The sequence below is a fragment of the Grampus griseus genome (assembly GCF_964374135.1).
Source record: "Grampus griseus genome assembly, contig: HAP1_SCAFFOLD_202, whole genome shotgun sequence".
Lineage (NCBI taxonomy): Eukaryota > Metazoa > Chordata > Mammalia > Artiodactyla > Delphinidae > Grampus > Grampus griseus.
In genome coordinates, this window is record NW_028133250.1 from 389,579 (window position 1) to 416,443 (window position 26,865).

The 26,865-nt window shown below is 42.6% G+C and overlaps 1 protein-coding gene across 1 annotated transcript in view; it reads left to right on the plus strand.

Annotated features, from left to right (window-relative positions):
* Positions 1 to 4,691: 4,691 nt before the first annotated feature.
* LOC309817783 (RAD52 motif-containing protein 1-like) overlaps positions 4,692 to 26,865 on the plus strand; it is a gene marked incomplete at both ends in the record, with an annotated part of 93,235 nt that continues 71,061 nt past the window's right edge. The window contains 2 exons of the mRNA XM_082682087.1: positions 4,692 to 4,772; positions 5,150 to 5,243. Of these exons, the coding sequence (XP_082538213.1) occupies positions 4,692 to 4,772; positions 5,150 to 5,243 (175 nt within the window). The remainder of the gene's footprint in view (positions 4,773 to 5,149; positions 5,244 to 26,865) is intronic.

Genomic DNA, 26,865 nt, shown 5'->3' on the forward strand with positions numbered 1-26,865 from the left:
TAACCAATTAATATCTCCTAATAATTTTTGAAAATTATTTAATGTTACAAGAGAATCTCATCTAATTTGTACTTTTTGAGGAATAATCTGAGTATTGGTTACAATTTGTCCAAGATATTGTCAGGGAGCACATTTTTGAATTTTTTCAGGAGCTATCTGTAAACCCCATTCTTTAAATTTTAACTCTGCTTGTTGTAACATCTGCTGTAATGTTTGTTGATGAGGATGAGCAAATAAAATGTCATCCATATAATGAAGAATACGTGCCTCAGGATACATGTGACGTAATTCCTCCAGAGGCTGATTAACAAAAAATTGGCATATAGTTGGACTATTTAACATCCCCTGAGGGAGAACTTTCCATTGAATTCTTTGAGCTGGATGTTCTTGATTTAAGGCTGGTACAGTAAATGCAAATCTTTCACAATCTTGAGATTGTAATGGTATAGTAAAAAAACAGTCTTTTAAATCTATAATTATAAGTTCCCAATTGCGAGGGAGCATTGCAGCAGATGGAATTCTAGATTGCAATGCCCTCATAGGTTGAATAATCTCATTAATTTTTTGTAAATCTGTCAACATTCTCCATTTACCTAATTTTTTCTTAATTATAAAAACAGGTGAATTCCAAGGGCTAGTGGATATTTTAATATGTCCTGCTATTAATTGTTTTTGTATTAATTGGTGTAATGCTTGTAATTTTTCTTGAGTTAAGGGCCACTGCTCCGTCCATATAGGGTTATCTTTCAACCATTTTAATGGTAATGCAAATTTTTGAGCAGTGGCCCCTACACTAAATTTGGATATCCAAGCCCAGTATAATCTTTTCCCATTTTAGTTACATATTGGGGTTCAGTAGCATTTAATTGCGAATAATCATATTCCTTATTTGATATCATTTGCATTGTTTCAGGGGAAATTGTTGGTATGGAGACAGAGGTTCCCCATTGTTGTAGTATATCTCTTCTCTATAAATTAATTCCAATATTGGCCACATATGGTTGCAACACAGCTTTTTGTCCTTCCGGGCCTTTACATCCCAAGAATTCCTTACTGCGCCAAATCATATGCAATGTTCCTATTCCTGTAAAAGTAACTTCCACCTTTTCTAAAGGCCAATATGAAGGCCATTCAGACTGTTTTATTATAGACACATCAGCTACCGTGTCAACAAGACCCGTAAATTTTACATTATTATTAAAAGTAATCGTTAATTGAGGACGTTGGTCATTGAGAAAGGATTGCCAAAAAACATTTTTTCCCGTGCTGCCGAACCCCCCTGTACGCTTTACGGGGGCGGCTGCTTGTTTTACATATGGTAACAATAACAATTGAGCAATTCTTTGTCCCTTATTAAATTCTATAGATTTTGAAACAGAAATCATAATAGAAATTTCTCCATTATAATCCTCATCAATAACTCCAGTATGAACTGTTACACCCTGCAGAGTCAAACTACTTCGTCCTAATAATAGTCCCACCGTTCCTGCAGGTATAGGGCCATAAATTCCTGTAGCTAATTTGTGTACTCCTCCTGCTGGCGTAAGGATACAATCTCGAGGAGCAATTAAGTCAACGGCAGCATTGCCGCTGGTAGCGTGCATGAGATCAGTAACTAAGATCCGAGGTTGAGACTGTCCTGTAATGTCTGATAAAAGCTGGCATTGCTTACTGGATACTGTTGAGAGTTTACTGTCACTTTTCCCGTATTGTTGTTGTGGCCCTGGATTGGGCCTAGCTTCCCGTTTCCCGAGACATTATCTCGTGGAGGCAAAAGATTTCCTAACTTATTCCTTTTTGAACGGCACTTATTAGCCCAGTGTCGTCCTTTACCACATTGGCGACACATACCAGGTAGCTGCTCATTCTTAACCTGTTTTGATATCTGGCCTTGCCCTTTTCGACAATCTCGCATCACATGTCCATACTTTCCACAATTGTAACATTTAATACGATTATCTTTCAACCCTTCATTTATGGCAGCTGCAAGTAAATTGGCCTGATAAGTAGGAGATCCAATATCATGGCAAGCTTTTATATACTCCTCAACTGGAGCGTTTACAGCCCAGTTGTAAAGGCCGCAATGCCTTCTGGAATTCAGAATTTGTATTCTCAAAAGCCAAAGATTGTAATAATAAATCTTGCATGTCTGTTTGTGCTACAGCTCTTTGAATGGCTGCACGCAGTCTAGACAAGAAATCAGTGTAAGGCTCACCAGGCCCTTGCATTAACTTAGTAAAAGATTGTGCTGTTTTTCTAGGGGGTTCCACTCGTAACCATGCTCGTAAAGAACACATACGTATTTGAATGATTCGTAAATCATCAAATTGAGTTTGAGCTTGTAGATTACTAAATGCATCTGCTCCTATTAATTCATCTAAAAGTGGCCCTGGAGGATTGCGGACCGCATTAGTCCTTGCCATGGTTTCAGTTTCCTCTCTCCACCAAGTTTTAAACTGCATATATTGTCCAGGTTCAAGAACAGTTTTGGCAATCGCTTCCCAATCATGAGGAATTAACATGTTTTCAGTAGCATACCCAGACAAAAGTCCTTGAACATAATTAGAATGCATCCCATATGCATTAATGGCTTCTTTTAACATTTTTAAAATTTTTATATCATGATGGTTATAATCAACATTTACACATCCATTCGGAAATTGATCATTAGCAGGCATAGCTTGTCTAACAATAGGGAAAGCAAAAAATGATTTAGAATATTGCTTTTCTTGTTTATTCATCTCTTCTTCCAACAATATTCTATTAGATTCAGGTTTTAGAGGAAAGCGAAACTGACGAGAGACTCCAACAGGATAAGCTGCTAATTCTAAAGGAGGAGCCGAAGGAATAATAGGACATGGCTCGTGATATGAAGGAGTAGTAGTATTGCTTTTATTTTCTCCCAGTTTAGTCATCAAATTTTTTAAATTTGAAGGTATGTCAGAAATCTCATTCTGTTGAGAAAGTGGCATTTCATTTTGTTTGCTAACCTGCTCCCGATCTTTATTACCATCATAAAAAGCCCCTTCATCACTGGAATCCGAAAAATTCTCTCTCGTCTCAGACACAAGGGGAGGAGAGGGCGGAGGAAGGTCCTCTATAGGAGACTCACGAAACAAAGTACGAAAAGCAGCAGAATGATGGGGAGCAGAATTCGGACGCTGAGGACGCGCCCCATTGTCACTTTTCGTTTCCGATTGTAATGGTTTCAGGGCAAGGGAAATTAATTTACAAAGAGACCAAACACGGACAGATATAGGGTCTCCATGTTGATGAGCTCTTCTTAAGGCTCGCATAACCTGTTTCCAAACTTTTAAATTTAACTGGTTGTGACCAGTAGGTTGAAACCAGTAACAATGTTTACGTACCAGTGCAAACAATTCATCAAAAGATTCCTGTTTCACTTTTACTCCTGAACTCCATAATAACTGTTTCAGGAGTTTACTATATTGGAATTCTACTGAATGGGAATTCCCCATTACAGTTACTCTACTGTTGCCAAAGGTTTCGCTTACTCTGAGTAGACCAATTTCCCCTTCGGTCCCGCGATCACGCGATTACTTACTTACCTTCAGGTCCCTGTTCGGGCGTCAAATATTGTAGTTTCTTAGGACAGGGCCGAAAGTAAGCTCATCACACGAGATGAATTGTGCCAAACAGCAGGAGAGGGCTGCTGCTCGCTCAGGCAAAACAGCGCCGTCTGTCTTGCTGTGGTAACTTTTATTAAAGCATTATCTAGATTTACACTTTAAGACTTGTTTTCTTAACATTTCAGAAGTGCCAAAGCAGCAACCTATGTTTTTATTAATTATACAAGCAATAATTGGCTTTCGTGAGCACTTGCCATGCTTCGTCCTTGAGCACAAGAACAGCACAAAGTTTCCACCATTATTTTGATTATACTGAAGTAGCACAAGGACATTTCCTTGCGTTCCCACCACTGATTATACTGAGGACATCTCATGGATCAGTGCCCAAAGCACTCAATGCTTCTTTTGCAGGCACCCGGTTTGCCGGGGGGGGGGGGGGGGGCGCTCGAAGCATTCAGAACTGTTCACAACTCTGGCTTATTTGCATGCCCCCGGTTTGCGGCGGGGATGGGGGGGCGCTCAAAGCAATCAGGACTGTTTGCAGTTCTGGCTTATTCGCCAGCCCTCAGTTTGCTGGGGGGGGGGGGGGGCTCATGGGTCACGTCTCCTTTCCATGTCCTACAGAAGGGAATTAACATTAATGGCCTCATATCCTATGATGTGCTCTCTGCAAATGAGAACTTATTGATATAGTGCATCACAGTTTGTAAACTGATTTTATATACATTAGGTCTCAAGTACCCTTTGTCTTATAGGACAGGTGTAAATATAGTTTTGTTTATTTTGTTTGTTTCTGCAATTTTATAAAGAGTACAAGTGATGCTGTTTTATGTCCTATTTGGAGCCTGAGAGTTTCGGATTCCATAACCAGAAGCTGCTACCTAGCCCTTCTAATGGAATGGAGAGCTAATTTATTCTTAGACAGTCAAGCTCTGAACTTGCTCTGAATCTCAAGCTTTTCTATTCACAAAGCACTCAGGGGCTTTGAACTATTTTTCTATATATTAGATTTATTGCCACTAAGTATTTAAAAAGCACGGGTGCGCGTGCGCAAGCGTAGTCCACTTGCTCCCCGAGCAGCGCACGTGCGGTGACGGTGGGATGGTGCAGTTGGTACCTTTTGCGGTTCCCATCGAGGGTGACAAAACCTTGCTGGTGTGGGAGCTGAGCTCTGGACCCACCCCCGAGACTTTGCAATTGAGCCGAGCCGGAGGGGAGGGAAGGGTGGAGGAAGACACCCCGTGCCCCAGTAACTGGGCGCCCCGGGGTACTGTTTCAGTACCTCATCTGCCTGTGGTCTCTGCTGAGAGGAATCTTAGTCCTAGAGACGACCTGAGCAGTCAGCTCACCCCCATAGATTTTTGAGAGTTAGTCCCCAACAGAAGGAATTGCCTCCTAATACTTCTCGAAGCTTAGGATTTCAGACGGAACCTTGTTCATGAAATGAGAAGTGTTTGGAGTTACAGGCTCACCACAGTTGCCTGTGGTGAAGGGCTGGGGGAATATAAAGGAATGGGCGGTTTGGTTTCCTAGGCCTGAAATTTACTGCACTTACTTAGTGTGAGACCACCCTAAAACATTCTCTGTTTACAGTCTTCTCTCAGTTTGGCCTTCTGTATTCGGTCCGACTCTTCCCAAACGCAGCAGTGGGAGGTCCTGGGTTCTCTGCCATCATCAAGTTTTACTCAGCAAGGGATGCCCACAGAGCCCAAAAGCCATGCGACCAGAAGCAGCTTTTTCACACATCTCCAGTGAAGGTGGGTCCAAATGTGGAATTCTTCGCTCTACTGGGATGAAGTGCTGAATTTAAAACTAATAGACCATCGGGAATTCCCTGGTGGTCCACTGGTTAGGACTCTGCACTTTCACTGCTGAGGGCCCGGGTTCAACCCCTGGTCTGGGAACTAAGATACCAGGGAAAAAACAAACAAACTGACAAACAAAAATAATGGCCAGCGTTTGTACAGCACTGTGGTGTACAGAATGCTCTCACATGCACTGCTCCACTGTTCCCCCAGTTCCCCAGTTGTTTCTTTCTTTTTTTTTAGATGAAGAAACTCGAACTCAGGATGCTTAAGTGACTTACTTAAGGTTCATGACAGTAAACGTGGAAACTAGAGGCCAAACCCAAACTTAACTGATGTTAAACCCCATGGCATTTTCTGCTGCCCCTTAATTTAAGAAATCTTCACAAGAATCTTACTTATATATACATTTATGTGGATTTTAAATATGTGAAGTTGACAAAAATTTTTCTAATTAATTAATGAATTTATTTATTTATTTTTGTCTGTGTTGGGTCTTGTTGCTGCATGCCGGCTTTCTCTATTTGCGGCGAGCGGAGTTTGTTCTTCGTTGCAGTGCATGGGCTTCTCATCGCGACGGCTTCTCTTGTTGTGGAGCACGGGTTCTAGGCACACGGGCTTCAATAGTTGTGCCTCACGGCCTCTAGAGCACAGGCCCAGTAGTTGTGGCACACGGGCTTAGTTGCTCTGCGGCATGTGAGATTTTTCCGGACAAGGATCGAACCCGTGTCCCCTGCATTGGCACCCAGACTCTTAACCAGTGTGCCAACAGCGAAGTCCCAAGCTTGACAAACTTTTGTCAGATGTAAGATAAAGGAGGCTTCATCATCATCATCACTCTCAAACTGCCTATTAAGAACTCACTTCAGATTCCAGAAAATGGGTAAATATTCTTTAGTGCATTGTAGAAACCTTATTCCATATTAACATGCCGTCCAGTTTTACCTCCCCAGAATTAACATTTCATTATGTTCAGGGCCTTTTCAATTCCTCTGAATAAGGGAGTGAGGCTTAGACTTCCCAGACCTTTCCCTTTATAATTGTGTGTCTTCTCTGATTGGCTTCTTGCTCTGGCTACTTCCTACTGACCTTGCTGCCTCTTCTCACCCATATTTCTGTACTCACTGATTTCACCTTTATTGAATCTGAGAACTCTCCTCAGATGTGACTCCAGGTACACTAACTCTCAGTTCTGTACCCTGTTTAACACCCTCTTCAATCCTGGCTGTACTCCCTGGGATTGAAATGATTTTTGTCAGACATGCTTTTATTTGCGGACCCTGCGACCATTTCACGTACCACTCAGATATGACAGATGGTCCTGGAAAGATTATGAAACAGTTACTTAGTATCAGTTGTGAGTAATGAGTACTTTTCTTATATTGCACATAAAGACCATTCCATAAGCGTAGGTTGTGAGATTTTCACAGCATATAGCCCGTCACTGATAGCGTAATGAAGAAAATGTTCTCCAAGTCACTATAGAGTTGAGAGGAAAGGGCATTCGTATTAGATTTGTATATTTAATGCAGAGCCTTAGTTTACTACCCACAATCCCGAAATTTTTCCCTACTTTACTTATGCGTTCTTTTTCAATTTTATTTATTTATTTGCTTGCACTGGATCTCAGTTGCAGCAGATAGCTCCTTAGGTGCGGCTCAAGGGCTCCCCAGTTGTGGCATGTGGGCTCCCCACTTGCAGTAGGCAGGCTCCTTTTTTTGTGGCTTGCAGGCTCCTGAAATTTGGTGTGCAAACTCTTCGTTGCAGCATACATGTGAGACCTGGTTCACGGACCAGGGATCGAACCCAGGCCCCCTGCATTGGGAGCATGGAGTCTTAACCACTGCACCAGCACGGAAGTTCCAATTATGTGTTCTTTTATTCATTGGCAGGTATACATACTTCTTATCTTACTTCCCCTGTGTTTTTTATAAATACAGAAAAGTGAATAACATCTTAAAATAAAACCAAGGAAAGGCCTAATGTATCTGAGCTTTTCTTAGTAGCATGAAGGGAAAGGTTTGCCAGCAAGACCTGTGGCAAGGTTATCCCAGATGTCAGCTGTCTCTACTACCCAGGGGCTCAAGCCCTTCTGAAGCTTCCTAATTGTCCACGACAGCTCCATTATGACTCACCGTACAGGGCCTAGCATCCCATGCGACACTCAATATTTAAAAATTAATCTTCATTTCTCCTTCCCAGCAGGCAGCTTCAGTTGGAGAAAGTAACTTCATTTTCTTATGTACTCATTCATTCACTCAGTCAACAGACCATCACTCCTCTATTATATGCCAATATGTATTCTTCTTTCTGGTAAGAAGGAAAGAATAATATGTGGTTCCTTCAAGCACTGAGGAGCTCATAAACTAGTGACAGAGGAAGATGCACAAACAAATCCATAAAGAATTAACAATGCTGTGATTTTATTTGTATTATTTGAATTTTTATGACTATATTTATATACTACACTCTGTTCAAAATGGTAATGGACATCTAAGAAAGAACTAGTGATATAAAAACTCCACAGTAATATGTAAGTTCTTTAGAGAGTTAAGACTGGAAATATTTGCACTGTCAAATAAGCCTGTTAATGCAGATGAACCTCTAATTCTTTTGGTTGCTTCATTTACATTTATAGAGGTATACATATTCCCTCTTCTAACAGGGCTTAGTAACTTGGGGAGGGGGTGCTACAGATTCAGGTCCTAATTCAGTGGCAGGTCCATCTTGTCTCCTCTTCAGGTCATATTCTCAAGCAGGAGCTACAGGATGAGACGAGTAAAACAGTCCATTCCTTTGCTTACCCCCAGGCCCATAATAGGCTTCTGCTGGGCTTCCTTGGATGCCTTCATCATCACTTTCACCACCGGATGTCAGGGAACCTTCTGTTAATCAGGGGCACTGGAAATGATGCAGAAAAGTACTGACTTAAAAATAATAAATAACATTTATTTAGGACTCACTGTGAACTCATTGCTTAAAATGTCCTACTTAATCTTCACAAACACTCTATGAAATTGGAATTAATAAATCTCAGGTATATCCAAAATAAATCTCTATGTAGGGTTGTGATAGTTTTAAGTCTTTTATGTCTTTAGGTTCGTCTTGGCACCAGACATAAGGTGGTTCATCATAATACGCTTGCCGTAAACAGCTCCAGATGCCAAGAATTGGCAAATTACATTTTTGTTTTCCATGAGTGGTCAAAAAGGATCATTAAGGTAAACTCTGTAGACTTTCTTTGACTAAGCAGACTCTTTTCAACATCGAACTCCTAGACTTTACAGAGAAGAATAGAACATGGCTATGGGGAGGAGATGTGAGAGACTTCCACATGGAAGTATCTGAGCATTGGCCTTCCACCTAGAATTAGTGATAATCTCAATGACTTGGATGGTGGTGTCCATAACTTTCTCCAGTATTTGTATGGTATATCATAAAAAATAGTTGTCCATATCTAGTCATTCCTTTGCAAGTCTCAGTTGATTTTGAAGGGATAGCATACCTAAACTATTACCTGGGATTGCTGGAGTTTGGTATTTATTTCTAACAACAGAATATGTTGAAGTCTAGCCTTTAATTCAAAATCCTAACAGCTTCAGGATCTTTCTAACCTTGAAGAAAGGGAAAATGAAGATACTGTGACACCACTTCAGAAGCAAAGCCTGAAGGTCTTCTGTGCTTTAGAGGTGGTGTTGCCCTCCCACGAGTGCTGGAGTCCTGGAGTTGGAATGGCTGAGGAACCTTTGGATAAGTTGGAGGAAGGTCTGTTTTCCAGTATGTGTGTGTGGGGGGAGGTGAGGGAGTGGGATTTCTCTTTTTTCCTTTCTTTCTGAAACTCAACTTTTCAGATACATCATCACCTTTTCTAAGCAACTAAAGCCCTGGGCAGAACTTTTCTGCCCTATAGGTTTTTATCTTAGGCAATACCTGACAGCACCTTAAACTTTAGAATTTTAGAACTCACTGCCTGCCAAGAAGCTTAGGAGGGGGGAAAATTAGTTATTATTATTATTTGTTTGGTTAATAATTTGTTTTGTGCTAAAATAATTCTTCAAATACACATGTAATCTGGCCTTCAGTTATCTCAACAAAATCATTGTCTGAAGATTGAAATAAACTCATGTGTAAATGTTCAGTCCTTTGCCTCCTATAAAATGGCCTGAGCGGAAAAAGTAAATGTAGATCCCTAGAAAGGGGATTCCAATTGCTACTGAGTTTTTTCCTAGAATCCATGGCACTTGGGCTTACGGTTTTAAGTCAGAGGCAGGGCTGTTATCGAATGGGGTGGAGGAGGCTCCACCATTCACGTGAGTGGGTGATGGTGGAGGAGAGGCCAGATCATCTGCACTACAACCAAATCTATCTCACTGTATGAGTCCAGCCCTTTACGCAGAGGAGAGCAGTGTCTGTAGCAGTGCAGCCTAAGCTTGTCCATTTGAAATCTGTAATATGAGATTTCTGCCACGATTTTAGTTTGCATTTCCCGTCTAGTATTTTAGGAACTTCCAGAATAGATCTGAGCTGTAAAAATATGCCATGCCAGGGTATACCTGCAACGGAGACATTCACCCGTAGCCCAGTGTTGTGCCTGCCCTTAATCACTAAGGTAATGATCTAAGAATCACAGATGCATTTTTAGTTTTAAACATATAATCTAGAAATCAGTTATTCATATAGGCGTTTTAAATTCATCTGTTTTGGTTGGATTTAGGGTCATTATTGTTCTTTATGAAAAGGAAGATAACCCAGAAGCTTGCTATTCAGAAAGCTATGACAGTTGCATTTCAGAGATTACTGATTGTGCTTTTAGGTAAGACTTTTTTGATTGTCGTTGAAGTGCTTCAGTTTCAGTGAGCAAATAAACTTATCTGAAAAGTTAATTCGATGAATATAATGGTTATCTAAAACATTACATATTCTTTCATTCCCCATATGCTTTCACAGCAACAGTCTTAAATTTGTTCTTCGTGGCATTTATGAGAAGAACGACAGCAAATATTATTGTCCCCAGTGTTTAGATGTAGAATGACTTGCCTCAGTTCATACAGAAAGTGTTTGATCCACTTCTTCCTCAATTGCTTGCTTATCATACAGAGTAGTGTAGTGATTATAAGCCTTGGACACCTGTGTTTGAGTCCTAACATTGTCTCTTAGATTTTGTTGTTGTTGTTGTTGTCCCTATTGTAGGTTTTTCTAGCCAGAGATATTTGAAGGTATTTAATATCTCTAAGCTGCAATTTCTTTATCTGCATATAGGGTTAGTAATTCAGCTTACCACCAAATGGGGGATATTGTAAGAGTAAATGAGATGATGAATGTAAAAAGCTTAGAACTATGCCTGAAACATAGTAAGCAGACAAAGTATGTTGACTATTATTATTACCGTTGTTTTCTTGTTGAAGTGTTTATTAGGCTATCTTTTTGGAATCAGTTGAATTTCAGTTTTCATTTCTAATGTATTGGGTGAATGTGATTCTTATATAATAATCGGCTATGTTTTTGCGAGCCTTGAAACTGGTCATGCTATTGAATAGCGTTGATTGTGTTCCCTATCGAGTTATACAGCGGTGAGAATGTCACAGGCTGTGCCCAAAGGAAACTTTATGATTAGTTGATTCCCGGAACTGAATTGCTCCCCTGCTTCACAGCCCTGCAGGCTTAGAGACTGAGAAATCCTAGCTAAGTTGTCAGAGACCTTATTGGCTTGTAAGAGTTGACCCTTGATTGGTCTTGGCCTTCCAGCCTGGGCAGTCCTTCCAGTGAAGTTTGACTTCTCTGGTCGTCAGGCAGAATCTCCATCAGCTGTCAACTCTGGGTAACAACCTTTAAGAACCAAACTAAATTCCTGGGTTGTTTGTGCCTAATATGCCAAGGTACTCCTTATATGTACCCAAAACTCCTTAGACCAAAAAGCCTGGTGGCTCTAGCTTGCCTTGAGGAAAGCTGTATTGTCCAAAGGGTACATGGGCCAGTTTCTACCAGTAGAGTGTTCAAATGCTCCCTCTCTCTGTCTCTGTCTCCAAAGCTTTGTTCATTGTATCTGGTAGAATTTTGGTCCCAAGGAGTAGGCACTTGCCTTGCTTCTAATAGGAAGTATCTGTTATAGTCCAGTGGTATCTCTCCCAGGTTTGAACTCACTTTGACTCCCACCTAATGCCTTCCTATTTATTTGTATTTTGATTGAACATTTTTGTTTCCACAGCTTTTAATTTCTATGTCCTTATTCCTTATTTCTTTTTTTTTTTTATAAATTTATTATTTGTTTTTGGCTGTGTTGGGTCTTTGTTGCTGCACACGGGCTTTCTCTAGTTGGGGCGAGTGGGGGCTACTCTTCATTGTGGTGTGCGGGCTCCTCATTGCTGTGGCCTCTCTCGTTGCAGAGCACGGGCTCTAGGTGCTGGGGTTTCAGTAGTTGTGGCACGTGGGCTTCAGTAGTTGTGTCTCATTAGCCCTAGAGCACAGGCTCAGTAGTTGTGGCGCACAGGCCTAGTTGCTCCGTGGCCTGTGGGATCTTCCCAGACCAGGGCTCGAACCCATGTCCCCTGCACTGACAGGCGGATTCCCAACCACTGTGCCACCAGGAAATCCCCTTAGTTCTTATTTCTAAGATCATAAAGTTTTTGAAAACTTTATCATAAAGTTGATACTTCTTATATATGTCTTCACAAATAATTATAATAAAAACTGAAGTGTCAGATGAGGGAACTTCTAGGAAAATGGTCTTATTTTCTGTTTTTAGAAGTCAAAAGAATGTCTAATTAGTCGGTGCTACCATTGTATATAGGAAGTTTTAGAACAAGAAAACTTCTGAATTGATCCTTGTTAACTTTATTACAGAAAGTGGTAAAACGGCTGTGGCATATAGACCCTGTGAAGAGGTCACAGATGCTAGAACCGAAGAGGAACTACAGGATTTAATTCAAGTATGTGGAGATAAAATCTCAAGGGGTACACAGCCAGTGTAGCCATAATTCAAAACAACCAGCAGGATGTGGAAGACTTCAGCATATCTACTCAGTTCTGTCTTACTTAGGAAAAGGTGAAACTGCTTTTGAGGCAGGGAATTTCTAGGACTTTTCCAAGTCCCGGGCCTTGTCTCTGGCCCCTTATTTGAAGTTTGGAGAGCAGGATTGAGGGCCACCAGTGTACGTCTATGGTTGTGGACACAGGAGAAGACACAGGCCTTTTAGAACTCCCCTCAAATAGAATTGCAGGGATTTGGAAACAAAGTAACTATGGTCTTAAGTGTGATTATGCTACACTGTTTAAAAACTATTCATGCCTTTCAAGTAAGGTATATTACCCAGATCTCAGCATCTCATATATATCTTGTGTTAAATATTTTGCCAAAGAACCTTCCTGTAAACCAGTTATATGGATGCGTCAAATTAGGGATTAAGTGGTCAACGTAGTCTCTGAAAGAAAACATTAATGTACTGCATATAGGATTTTTATTTAAAAGGAGCAAAAAATGTGTTTCATGTCACTGAGTGCTTAATTTTTGGCTAGATTTCTGATTATTTAACTCACCCCAATGTTGCAAAGCTTGTTTTGAAGGGAAGAAAGTAGAGAAAGAAAAGGTGGTTATGTTCTGAAAAATGTAAAAATTTTGAAAGTTTTTCCCGTACAAAATAATTATTTAAATTCAATTTAAATCAGTCAAGGAAACTTGAAACGTATCCATGTTTGGGCTTTAAGAAGTCTAGCTTCCTATGAAATGTGAGAGGAAAGGGTTCTGTATTGATACTAAAGATTCTGGAAACCTGATTATAACAACAGATCCACTCCTAAATGAGGCCAATCTTGGAATCAGTTCCATTTAGAAACCATTATGTGCTAGGCAGTGGAGATAAGGTGAAGCTCCTTCTCTCTTGGAGTTTAGGTGTTAAAGGTGTACCAGACAATTAAAATTAAATTAAATAGATTATGAAAAGGACTGTGAAGAAATTAAACTGAGTGCTAGTTACAGTATTTCAAGAAAATTACTTAACATGAAAATTACTTAACATGCTGACTTTAATATTCTAAGTGTCTTCTCCATATGTGCACACAAGGTAGACCTCTGAAAAGTGACACTGTAGTTTTTTTCTAGATTAATGGCTCTGTTTTGAAAAGTTGGGTTGGGGGATGTTTTCCATAGTAATGTAAAGGGCCGTGGTTTTAGACTCTATTTCCCAGAATGAATTGCTCACCTGCCCAAACTCCTCCTTCAGAAGTTCTGGAGTCATCCCTGATTCAGTGGTGACCCCTAATAATAGAGTGGTGTATGAATAATGAGACGTGAATACTGAGAGTTTGCAGGAAATGTCAACATTTTCGAATAATTGTAAGGTGTGTTCCCCTCCCGCCACCCTAACTGGTGCTCATTTTGCAGGTCAGCTACTTTTCTTGTCAGCCGTGTGGCCAAAGGGAGCAGGAATGTCTCTCAGACTTCAGCTTTGAGGAGGAAGAGTTCAGATTGCCAGAACTGGACTAGCACTTTTGAATTTCCCAGAATGCCAGGTCCTTTGGTTTCCTCGGGAAGCTCTGCATCCTTCCCTCCCCCCTCAACCCCTGGGCTGCTGGAGTTTGGGGCCACTCGGGTCTGCAGCCCAAATCCCGCCTCATTGTTTGGGGCCAGGGAGGGCAGGGCGGGGTTGGGAAGAGGGCCCGGCAGGAGGTAATTGTCGCCTTTGCAAGGGGAAGGATGACTTGAGCCCTGGGGACTCTGGCAGAAAGGCCCCCTCTGGTGGCGCGGATTGGATCTCCACAGGAGCCTAATAACGGTGGCTTAACTAAAGACGTCATAAATAATGGGAGGGACGTTAGGCGGGGGCGGGGCGCGCGGTTGCTAACGTGAGCCGTCGCTTCGGCGCTGGCATAGCAGTTCAGCTCAGATGCAGGTTGTGGCTCCGGCTCCTCACTGGCCTGGGTCACTGCCCCTGGAGCCGCTGCATGTTATGTCCCGGCTGTGCCATTGGTTGCCTCGGCTCTTCCTCACATGGCAAGGACGGTGGCTTCTAGTCCAGGCAGTTCAGCCTCCAAAGTGGGCCCTGGGCCCCGTCCAGGTGACCCCCAACCCCCCGCGGCTGACAGAGGCTTGGTCTTCACAGTCCTCAGAACCTCTTCCCAAATTGCCCCATGCCCTTACACCCCTGGCAGAAGCCGTGGGCTTTAATTACTTAACGTCCTTGTCTCCAGTCCAGATATTTGCCCCCCCTCATCAGGAGTTGACGGAGACTGAGGTTCCATACCCGGACACGGATTCGGTTGGAGAGCTGTCTACAGGGCCAGATCAGTTTGCTGTTCCACATCAGGATCTGAATAACAAGCAAACCCAACATCAAAAGCTCCCAGAGGCAGTTCCAGTGCTAGACTGGGATCAGTATCAGCCCTTGGTTCTCCCTTCTCGACACAAAAGTAAGACTAAACACATAGGTCTAGACGAGGCTGAAGGTCACCAGTCATTTGTTCATACTTGTTCCACCTCTAGGTAGTAACAGCTCAACACCAATGAAGTTTATTGTTTCACCCCAAAACCTGAAGAAAGATCTAGTTCAGCATCAACGGCTTGACAAAATTATTGTTGGAACTATAGGCCAATTTCAAAAAAACACTCAGGGTCTAGAACGACAGTTGCAGGGTGATTATTTAGATCCCAGTATGGATGCCATTTATCCTGAGGACAGCCTACCTAGGGATTTTTTGGGGTGCCCAGATGAACCTACAGAACCCCCTGAGGAAGCTGAAATTTGTCCATCCCAGCAGGATGGCCCAGTGCTAAGTTTGATCACTTGATTAAGGTGGTTTCTTCCATATCTCTCCATGGTAAAGTTATTGTTCCCCTTAGTAATTGATAAATAATCTGTGGAGTGATACTTTGGGATCAGTGAAGATCCTACTTTCAAACAACTCTTCACCCAACTGTGCATCAATGATAATCTTTGTCTGAATCGATTATTACATTGATAGTTGCAAAATGACACTTTCCTACTCTATCATCCATTTTCCATTTATTAGCTGACATTATTCTATACAGAAGAGCTCCCCCACTTCATTTTGAGTATCACCATGAACTCATGTGCTTTTTCAAAAATTAACTATGTTATACCTTATTATAATAATAATGTTATTCTTTGGAATGTTCCTTTTGTCTAGATTTGGCCAATGCGATCTTTGTTATTGTTTAACCACATGATGCTTTTTTATTACTAGAATAACTTCTAATATATTACTACTCACAAATAGGAACTGAGAAAAGGATTCCAGAAGGTGAGGTCTTATTCAGACTCTTCTTAGAAGTGTGCCTTCTTCCTGAATAGTCTCAACCCAAAGTGACGCTTTTGGGTTGGAAGGAGATACTTCTGAATTAAAGTACAGATCAGTGTCACCCAATTCTAATCCGTATTCCGTTTTTTCTAGGCATACCATATCTACTGCCATTCTAATCCTTCTGTTGGGCACCTCTCTCCTCCTCTATATTTATTTACAACAGTCAAGAGCAGCAATTGGCCAACCGGCCCCTATTCAGTTCTCCAGTCCATATGCCCCAAGAACTCCTTTTTTAACTGGTCTGTGGTGGTCTTGGCCTACCTCTTCTACCTACTCAAGTAACTCTTTTACTATGAATTTAATTATCTGTGTTTCCATTTATAGGATCTTAACCTAGCCGTATGGCCTGCTGCCTCTGCCAATTTAAAAATACCATTGAGGTTGTCTGTAAGAGAGTGAAGCTGCATTGTGACAGTGAATGCCTGACAGACTTCATACATTGTGGTGAGTCTCAACTGCGGGATAATAAATTTTTAATTTAATTTTTTTTTAATCAATGATGATAATTTTTAAAATTAATTTAAAATTAAAATCAATGATGTAATTTCATTATTTTAATTCATTCATTCAGAGTTCCAGCTCCCTAAGTTTGTAAGAACTACCCCCTTGGTAAGAATCAGAGTGTTGGTTACATTATTAAGCTAATAGTTGCTCAGTTACATTGTTAGCTTAATAATGTTACTGATCCACATACATAAAGGGACAAGAGAAAGGAATGGAAGCCGGAAGGGAATTAACATTAATGGCCACATATCCTATGCTATGCTCTCTGCAAATGAGAACTTATTGATAGAGTGCATCACAGTTTGTAAACTGATTTTATATACATTAGGTCACAAGTGCCATTTGTGTTATAGGACAGGTGTAAATATGTTTTTGTTTATTTTGTTTGTTTCTGCAATTGTATAAAGAGTACAAGTGATGCTGTTTTATGTCCTATTTGGAGGCTGAGATTTCTGGTTCCATAACCAGAAGCTACTACCTAGCCCTTCTAATGGAATGGAGAGCTAGTTCATTCTTAGACTGTCCAGCTCTGAACTTGCTCTGAATATCAAGCTTTTCTATCCACAAAACACTTAGGGGCTTTCAACTATTTTTCTATATATTAGATTTATTGGCACTAACTTGGTGACTTCCAAAATGTGCTTTCATGCCCACGTAGCTTGAATACAGGTCTCTATCGCTGATCTAGAGCACATCATAAATAATAACACTTTGCTAGTTATATAAAGACAATATCGCTGATTTTTCAACACAATTTGTTTTTTTCGTCTGTGACACACAGTTGTGGGATCTTAGCTCCACAATCAGGGACTGAACCCAGGCCACAGCAGGGAAAGTGCCGGGTCCTAACCACTTGACCACCAGGGAACTCCCCCAAACAATTTTTTTTTACTAGTTGTATTACTCCCTTCTCCCCCAGAAGTGGGCAGAAAAGGCATTTTTAGTCTCCTTTTACAGGTGAGGAGGAACAAAATGAGAGGTGTTAAGTGCTATTACCCTAGTGCCCCGATCTCCTCCCTCTAGTTTTGGGCTCTCTGCAAGCCCATGCTCCTCCTGTCTCATGACACTTCCCTCCTCCTTTGACCCTTAGGAAAAATACTTTTAATCCTTTTGGAAGTGAAGCCCAGCTACACAATGGTACACATTACCTTCACACAGTCAGAAGCTTTGGATGGTTCTCCAAGTAAAGTTGGAAATCTTAGAAGTAAAATGAAATGAAAGCAAAGTAGCCATCTGACAGAAGTTGCTTTTTCCTTTCTGCATTTTGGACCTCAAGTATTATTCCATTGATTTGTTGAACATTCCACGTTGGCCTGAAATTGGGCAAATCTCTTATACCCCAGATCCCTGCCCAAATTTTAGCAATGAGCCCAGGCGGACATAGTGTTTTTTTCCTGTATAGAGCCTTCTGTTATGAGGGCTGGGACATATGGAAGCAGGGAGTGAGCAAAGGACTCGGTGGGTGGGTGGAGAAGAAAATGTCCAGATGACGACCTGTTAACAGGGGTCGTTGTCGTGGTCATCTGTGATAGTAGCAAGGACACAAGCACACTAAAGAGGTGGATAGAGGAAGCCTCACACTCCTCTGCCTCTGAGGAAGGACAGGATCGGGTATATAAATTTGAGGAGTCACAGTACATCTGCAGAGAGTCCCGCTGAGTAGGGGAATATTTGTCTTCCAGCCTTGGATTTTCTTCAGTACTGGCCCCTGGGAACCAGTGGAGTAATCCTGAATACGGTTAGTATATTTCACGCTACAGAATTTTCTGAGTAGATAGCCACTTTTTCAAGAGATATCATTTTGCTGTTGCCAGTCATAGACTTAAGTGTGTGTTTCTTTTTCTCCTAAGTGGCACTCAAACGTTGACAGATTCCTAATTTATTTGGCTGTGGACTGACTAAAAGCTGTCCCATCAGTCTTCAATGATCAAAAACAGTTATTTTTGACAGATGAAGAAACATCTATAGGGAATGCAAAAGGATCATTGATGAAGGTGTTGCAAGCCTGGAAGAAGAACAGCAGCGAGCTGAGTATTGAGTCAGAGAGGGCATCCTCAGATAAAGTGCTGTCAGCTTGTCAGGCTTCATGAATGAGCAGCTGGACTTTAATAATAAAAGTGATATTATCAGTGCACTGAATTACATACTGCCTTTTATCTCAGAGGGAAATCTAGGAGATGTGGAATCAACATTATTACCATTCATTCAACTTCTTTTTTCAAATACACAAGATGGAGATATGCCACTGGGCATTTTGAAAATCAGTACAAGGAGCCCTTCTGTTAAAGCTGTACCCAACAATTCAACTAATAAAAATAAATTGAAGAAACTTCACTTTCTGGAAAATTTGTTAGATGCAGAAACCGAAGAAAAATTTGCTGAGGTTAAAAAGGAAGATAAACCTGCCACGCATACGCGTTCCAACCATTTAGGTGCCATGTTTAAACGCTGCATCTTTCAAAAGAAATTGGAAGCTGCCCAACCAGAGAAAGACAGCCTAGCAAAGATTGAGAGTACAGAGAAAAAGCTGCTGAGAGTGAACAGGGTCCTCAGGGGCCCAAGGGGCACACAGAAAATGCACCTCAAAGCAGTGGGAGATGAGAGCGTGAGGAGGAAACGGAATGCCCAGAAATCTGTGGCGAACACTGCCGAAGAAAGAAGGCTCAGGAGGCCATCCCCAAGAAAGCTGAAACAGCTTCTCATGGTGCAGAGGCCCAGGAAGCTGGTGGGAAAGTCGTCCAATGCAGAGTCTTCATTCATAAAGGAACACAAGGCAGCAGGCTCCTCTTCCCTGAAACAGTACTTCAAGGGCAGGCCTTCTGCCTCCATCCCTCCAAAATCCCCATCTGAGGTTAAAAGCAAATCAAAAGACTTATCCCACAGTATTTTTGTTTTAGAAGCTGTAAAGGCTAGAGTTAGAAATATTGAGGCTCCTGAACTAATCTCACCTTCTGGTGAAAAATACATCTTCCATAAAACTCAGTCTCATCGGGTCCACGGAAAACCCAAAGTCAAAAGGAGTCGAAAGTTCAGAAAGAAAAGTTCACTCAATAGAATGATGCTTGCAAGCTCTCCGTTCTCTGTAGCAAGGAGTCTCATAAATTCCCCTCCACGAGAGGCTGTTTCACCTTCAAGAGAAGTGACTTCTCAGGAAAAGCCTTTTCCAGCATTATTTTGTTTTACAGACACTTCTGCAGAAAACACTAGTTCAGAAAACAATACTGCACAAAATGTTTCTGATGAAATTATTTCTAGAGGAAACTCTACTCTGCCAGGAGGAAACGGCCCTGGAAACTACCCATAGGAACGTCTCCACTGCTCATTCTACTGTTGCTGCAGATAATAGTATGCCAACTGTTCAACACACCAACAAAACACAATGGGAGTACCACAACACGGGCACTGAATTATCCCCTAGCCCACAGGCTTCACTTTCCCAGGGCTCACATCCCCAGGTGATGAAGTTGAAACTCAGCTAAACCAGCAGCTACAGTCCCTCATCCCCAGCAATGACATGCGAAGGCTCATTTCTCATGTTATCCAGACTTTGAAAATGGACTGCTCAGAGGCCCACGTGCAGCTGGCCTGTGCCAACCTCATCTTTAAAACAGGCCTCCTGATGAAACTTCTCAGCAAGCAGCAAGAAGTAAATGTTTCCAAAGAGGAATGGCATACGGACCAGTGGAAAACTGACAACTATATCAGTGAGAGCACAGAAGCCCAGAGTGAGCAGAAAGAGCAGCAGTCAAGTGAGGTGAGGATAACCCCTGACACATGGGAGCTGGACTTTTACTCAGTTTAGGACATGCCATTAACGTGCCCAAGCAGGAATACCATGGGCTCCTAGTCTGTATCTTATCTTCAGCCATGAAACTGGCTAAGACAGTGATCTCCCATTTTGCTCGTTTAGAGAGTGTGCCACTATTCCTAGGGTAGACGAGAAAAGGCATAACACAAGATAAATAATGTGTAGATAAATAAATTGTAGAAGAAATGCTAATGATAAGATTAATAACACTAAATTTGGCTTGTTCTTATAGAAGCTACTCGCCTGAAAGGATTGTGTTTTATAGTATTTTAAGAACAGTTAACTATCATTTTGAATAGGATTAAAAATAGTTAGCTTTCATCCCTTCCATGTCCTTGTATTTAAAAAATTGTTACTTATTTTTTTTAGCTCACAGAAGAAGTTCCAGGATATGGCTATAACAACAAAGTCATCTTGGCAATATATGTAACTGTAGTAGTGACGATTTTGGTTACAATTCTGTGTCTCATTGAGGTAAGGACAATAATTAATTCAGATTCAGAACCCACAAACTGAGAATCAAAGCCACCTTTCCTCCTACTACTATTTGATTTTTCTCTTTAATCATGAGGACTGAATACACTTTGTTCTTTTACTGAAAAGTATATTCCCAGGATTTTTGTTTGTTTGTGTTTTTGTTTGTTTATTTGTCTGCATTGGATCTTCATGGCAGTGGGCGGGATTCTCATTGTGGTGGCTACTCTTGTTGTGGAGTACGGGCTCTAGGCGCGCGGGCTCAGGAATTGTGGCTCATGGACTTAGTTGCTACGCAGCATGTGGGACCTTCCCAGACCAGGGATCAAACCCGAGTCCCCTTCACTGGCAGGCGAATTCTTAACCACTGTGCCACCAGGGAAGTCCACGCAGGATTTTTAAAGGAACTCCACTTCCAGGAGATCTAAATCCTTTCTGGATTTGTATATAGCCTAGAATTTTCCATTTAGTTAATATGAGCAATGCTATGGTGAATTAAATTGGGTCAATTGTGAAAGAATGTTGATTATAAACATATTCTTAGGAAGAGAACTTGAACCAGTGCAGATAAAGGTTTCAGTTTTACATAATTACCGGGCTCTGCCACCGTAACAAACCCAGTTTTACAGTAGGGTATGTATAAATTAATTGAATGTAGTTTATATCATCATTTAGTTTGCAGACATTTTGTAAAGTAAGCCATATTGCTCTTGTCCTTTCATACTGGAAGAAATCTGCAATAGACAGAAAGCAACCAGGATGACTCCAGTCTGAACTCAGATCATGTGAGACTTTAATCGTTGAACAAACAGACAATTAATAGCAGTTATACCATTGAAATGTCGTCATCCAGCATCAAGGTCATAAACCATATTGCCGATATGAACTCCAGAATACAATTACACTGCTATCCCTAGTAAAACTCGTTCCGTTGATCAGTGTTTTTAAGAACAGGTGATAAAGCATTTAGACTAGCTGGTCTAAATTTTAATCACTCAGAGGTGGTTTTATTCTCCAAAAAATAAATGGTGCACAGACTGAAGGCGCATCGGCTTCAGTAGTTGTGGCACGCAGGCTCAGTAGTTGTGGTCGCCTGGCTTAGATGCTCCGTGGCAAGTGGGGTCTTCCCGGACCGGGGATCGAACCCGTGTCCCCTGCATTGGCAGGCGAATTCTTAAGCACTGCATCACCAGGGAAGCCCCAGAATCGCTGTCTCCCTTTTAATATACCTTAAGCCCAAAGAATCCATGGGAAATTGTTACAGAAAATAAGACAATAAAATATTGTAAGGACTATAACAGAAGCATATAGTACACAGTTCATATAGACACATCCCAAGCAGTTACAAAGTATATTAAAAGGGAGGCTGCAATTTTATTTTATTTTTTATTGTTTTTTTAACATCTTTATTGGAGTATAATTGCTTTACAATGATGTGTTATTTTCTGCTTTATAACAAAGGGAATCAGTTATACATATGCATATATTCCCATATTTTTTCCCTCTTGCATCTCCGTCCCTCCCACCATCCCTTTCCAAACCCTGTAGGTGGTCAGAAAACACCCAGCTGCTCTCCCTGTGCTATGTGGTTGAGGGAGGCTGCAATTTTAAAAGCATAAGATAAATTATACCCACCAACTCCCAATATTTCCTGAAACATTGCAATCTGAAACCCTATTGTAGGAAGCAGAAGATTCCAGGAGACATTCTACAAATGAAGGACTCTAAAAGCTGTGGTTGGATAAGGAATTCTGGAAGGAAGATATCCTCACCCAAGGAGAGCAGGTTCCTATACTTGTCTAACATCACATCCCCGTACAATTTCCACTGATGTTGGTCCAGGCACTCTCACTCCTCTTGAGAGAAATGTATGGCCATATCCTGGAATGTCAGCAGTCCCTGAAATTAAAGGTACACATGCCATGTGGTCACGGGAAGAGTTTATAAGGTGACCCAAGAAGAAAACAGCAGGTTAAGAGAACTGGTTTTAATTTAGAAGAGTGTCTTCAATTATCACAAATATATATATATTACAAAGTAACTTTCTCTACCTTATTTCTAACTACAAGAAAAGAGTATGGCATGTGATTCACAAAACCAGTATAGAGACTATACTTATCTGGAAAAGAAATGATAAAATGATGGTTTCAACACAGGCATATACATTTTTGAATGTTTTATTTATATCAAATTGGATAAAATGTGTGTATTTCTCAGACACAAAAGACATGTCGAGGTAGAAATGTACCTTTCAACTATTCATGGGTACACAAGTACACTGGGGAGATTGTAGAAGTGCAGATTGTGATTCAGTAGGTCCGGTGGGCCTGAGTTCTATTTTTTTCACAAGCTCATTTTTAACCAGTGATGCCACAGTCTCTGATCCATTAACGACAATTGTGAATAGCAGAGATATAATTAGAAAGGTAAAAATTCATATTTAATTTTGAACTTAAAGTGTTTTATGGATTTCACACCTTAAATAGGATAGTAAGCACAGCAGCAACAATCATTTGTGAATATTTACTATAGACCGTGTAACTTTCTTTTTTGTGTAGGATTCCAGGAAAAAGGCCTGGGCTGCGGTCACAAGGTGGGGGGGGGCCCAGGCCGGGCCGCCCCTTCAGGACCCCCGACGGGGCCCTGCGCTCCTGGCGGCACCCTCCCCCGGCGCCCCCTCCCTCCCGGAAGGCCTCGGGTCAGAGCGGTCCCACCCCCTGCGCCCAGAACGGAGCCCGCGTTTCCTCAGAGCTGGAACTGCCGCAGCTCGGGGTCTCTTCCCTCCGCCGTCATGGAACTCCCCGGAGGCCGAGGGGAGGGCGGCCTCATTGAGGCTGCTGGTTCTGGACGGGCCCCGGCGGCCGAAGCCGCGAGAGTCGTGCGGACCGCAGGCCGGGTAAGTGGGCGCCGACCCTCCGCCTGGTCCGCTGCCCGGGCGGCAGCGCAAGACCAGCTTCTGAGGGGTAGGGGTTCGCTGCCACCCGCCGCTGCTGTGTAGAAAGAGCGGCCCCCAGCGTCTGGTCCCGGGGAACTTCGGTCCCTCCTCTCCCCGCTGCCCTCGGCCTGGTTCGCGGGGCTTGTGGGGCGTGGGGAGGGGGTCGGCCTGAGCGTTCGGAGGGGAAACGGGGCAAGGGAGGAGCAGGGTCCGGCTGCAGCGTCAGCGCCCCTACTCCCGACTGCGGGGAAAGCGAATGAAAACTCCTCCCGAGGCTCGCAGGCCCCTTATTCAGCTGAGTCCCTCGGCGCTCCTTCCTCCCTGAGCTACAGTATCGGGTGGAGGGGACAGGGCAGGGGCCGGGCGCAGGTAATGGGGAACATCAAAAGGTGATTGTTAACTAAGGAAAACCAGCTCTCCCAAGGTGAGGAATGTAGCGCTTTTCTTTGTATACGAAGATGCCAGAGTCTGGGCTCACTGAAATCCTTCCTTTGATATGCACCTCAGCTCTCTGGGCCTGTATTCTGTATTTGCATGTCCTGAATTCCTCATCGCCCGTGGCTCACACTGGAGGGCTGCAGGTGCTAATGACTGTGACATCCTTTGTTTACTGAGCTGGCAAGAAATATTCCATTTCTCACAGGCTTGAGGGGCAGGCAGTGAAAAAGAGTCAGAGAATCTCATTCAGCATGTACTTTGGTTTACATATAGATTATATTTATACTTAACTGTGCTAATAGAGGTTCTCAAGTCCCATCAACTTGTACTGCTGCCCTCTATGTATTCATTTCATCGATATTCATAAGAAATACCTATAGATTTGACTTAATCCATTTAAATAGGATAATGATTTTTAAAGGAAACATAATAGAAATATAACAACAAAACCTTTTCCACTAAAGGCTGGGTGTGGAACAACCTACATAAATGTTCCATTGTGAAAATATTGAAAGATGTATTCAATAGAAATATCAACAAAAATGACAAATAATAAGGGCAGCAGAATGTTGAAATGTTCTATGTTTATCATTAAAGTGGCAGAAAATCATTTATTAGTAGGCACTGGGGGCAGAAGATGCCTGATTTTATATCTTTGTCATATTTGTACAGTTGTTTCAACAAGTTACTTAAAGACAAAATGGAAAAACAAGGAGGTTTGTGCCTGAGATCACGTTGATGTGAAACTGGAGATGACCACCTTGTGCCAGGTGAGTTAAGTTTACCTGGCAGGTAGACCGCAGAGCTCCTTAGAAGCAAGGGTTGGAATTTTTCTGCTGGGTGCCCCTTAGGTTCTGTGACTTGACTGATTGTGAGTCATGTTTCAGGAAAGACCTGGTCACAGGAAAAGGGTGGGAATAGAGTGATTTGGGGAGCAGCTAACAACATTCATCACGGCTCATGGCCTGAATGAATTTTAAAGAAACAGGAAAACAAATGCTTCTTATGGAATCAGAGAATGTGAGGGCTGGACAATCCCAGAAAATGAGGAACACCCGTCCCATTTTCCAGATGAGAAAACAGAGGCCCAGCAAGGTGAAATCCCTCACCCAAGTTGCACCCGTCTCTCCTCCCCACTACATGGTCCATGAAAGCAGGACTCTTCCTGTCGTGATCACTGCTGAACCCCAAAAAGGGCCAGGCATCTAGCAGCTGCTCCAAAAATTTTGGTTGACTGTAGGAACAATGCTATTTCTTTCTTTTTCACTCTTATTCAGGACTGTGCCAAGAACTCCCCAGTCTTCAATGTAATTCGATAAATGTAAATATGAATTGAGTTTTGTTGTGATGAGGACTTAGGCTTTGAAGGTAACAGACTTGGTTCAGATCCTGGTTCTGCCACTCAATAGCTATTTGGCTTTGGGAAAATTACGAAACCTCTCTGAGCTTATTTCCTCCTTTGTAAAGTGGGGATAAATGTATCTGAGCCAGCAGAGCACTTGCATGAGAGATGTGCACTAAATATTGGTCTTTCTCACTCTCCCACACCATCTCTCTGTTCTTCCCAGAGAAGTTGTACAGACGGATATAGTACTTTAAAAAAATTAATTAATTAATTTTTGGCTGTGTTGGGTCTTGTTTGCTATGCGCGGGCATCTCTAGTTGTGGCAAGCGGGGGCTACTCTTTGTTGCGGTGCGCGGGCTTCTCATTTCGGTGGCTTGTCTTGCTGCGCTTGCTGTGGAGCACCGGCTCTAGGCGCGCGAGCTTCAATAGTTGTGGCCTGCAGGCTCAGTAGTTGTGGCGCATGGGCATAGCTGCTCCGCGGCATGTCGGAACTTCCCTGACCAGGGCTCGAACCCATGTCCCGTGCGTTGGCAGGCAGATTCTTAACCATTGCGCCACCAGGGAAGTCCGATATAGTACTTTATAAAGAGGGGTTTTAATTTATGTCAGATAGTGTACGTGATTCTTGTAGAAAAGATTATTCCACTATAGAAACATTAACACGCGATACCAGTACAAATGCAGTATTCTATGGGCTAGATCTTATCAGTAAATTTTATAAGTATTTGGGCAAAGGCCAAAGCACTAGGTACTGGGGAGTAAGAAGACTCAAATCTTGGGTGCCCCCCCACGCCAATTTCAAGAGCAGGGTGTGTTTTTCAAATCCATATTTCATCTGGTCTTTGTTTCTCTTCCATCCTCTGTGTCTGCCTTTCTCAAGAAGGCTCAGATCCTCCGCTTTCACACCCTCCCAGCTGGCTGTGCTCCAGCTCCCGTCCTGGACCCTCTGCATGCATGGGTGTGCCTGCTCTCCCTGTGCATCACCAGCTTTGCCAGGGAGCTGCTGTATCGTGCACTGCTCGCTGTACCCCAGAGTGCCTAGACCCTTCTGGTCCATGAAGTACACTCTCATCACCATGAGTGCACGCCCATCCCCTTACCTTATATCCTGCCTCTAGGCCAGGCTTGGGGGTGAGTACAGTGTGCGTTCAGCTCGGTGAGCTGCTGGGATCAAAGTGAAGTTCCCAACTTTTGAAGTTGCAGGCATGAGGGGCACACAGTGACTTAAAGTCAGGTCACCTGACTTAAAGGGGGGGGCTGATTGATTTAAAGCAGGGCAGCTGACTTAAACCCTGCGTCCCTCAGCTGCAGGATGAGAACAACTTTGGGGGTGCACGGGTTCGCTCCAAGCCAGCACTGCTGTTCAGGAAGAGCTTCCAGTAGCGCCTTAGTGCAGGGGGACTTGGTGAGTTGTCTTGCCCCTGCCCTCAGAGGGGGGCCACCTGCTCTTCTGGAGGAGAATCAGGGAGGGGGAAGTGCAGAGTCCCGGCTGGAGTTGTGGCACCCCTTCTCTGATGGCAGGGAAGGTGGGGCGGGGCTGTGTGCTGTTCTGGGGCTGGACTCACCAGGTCGACTCAGCCTCCTAACCTACCCACACACACCCCACAAGAGTTTCCAATAATATGTAATTGCGCCTTAGGTTCTCGGTCTTC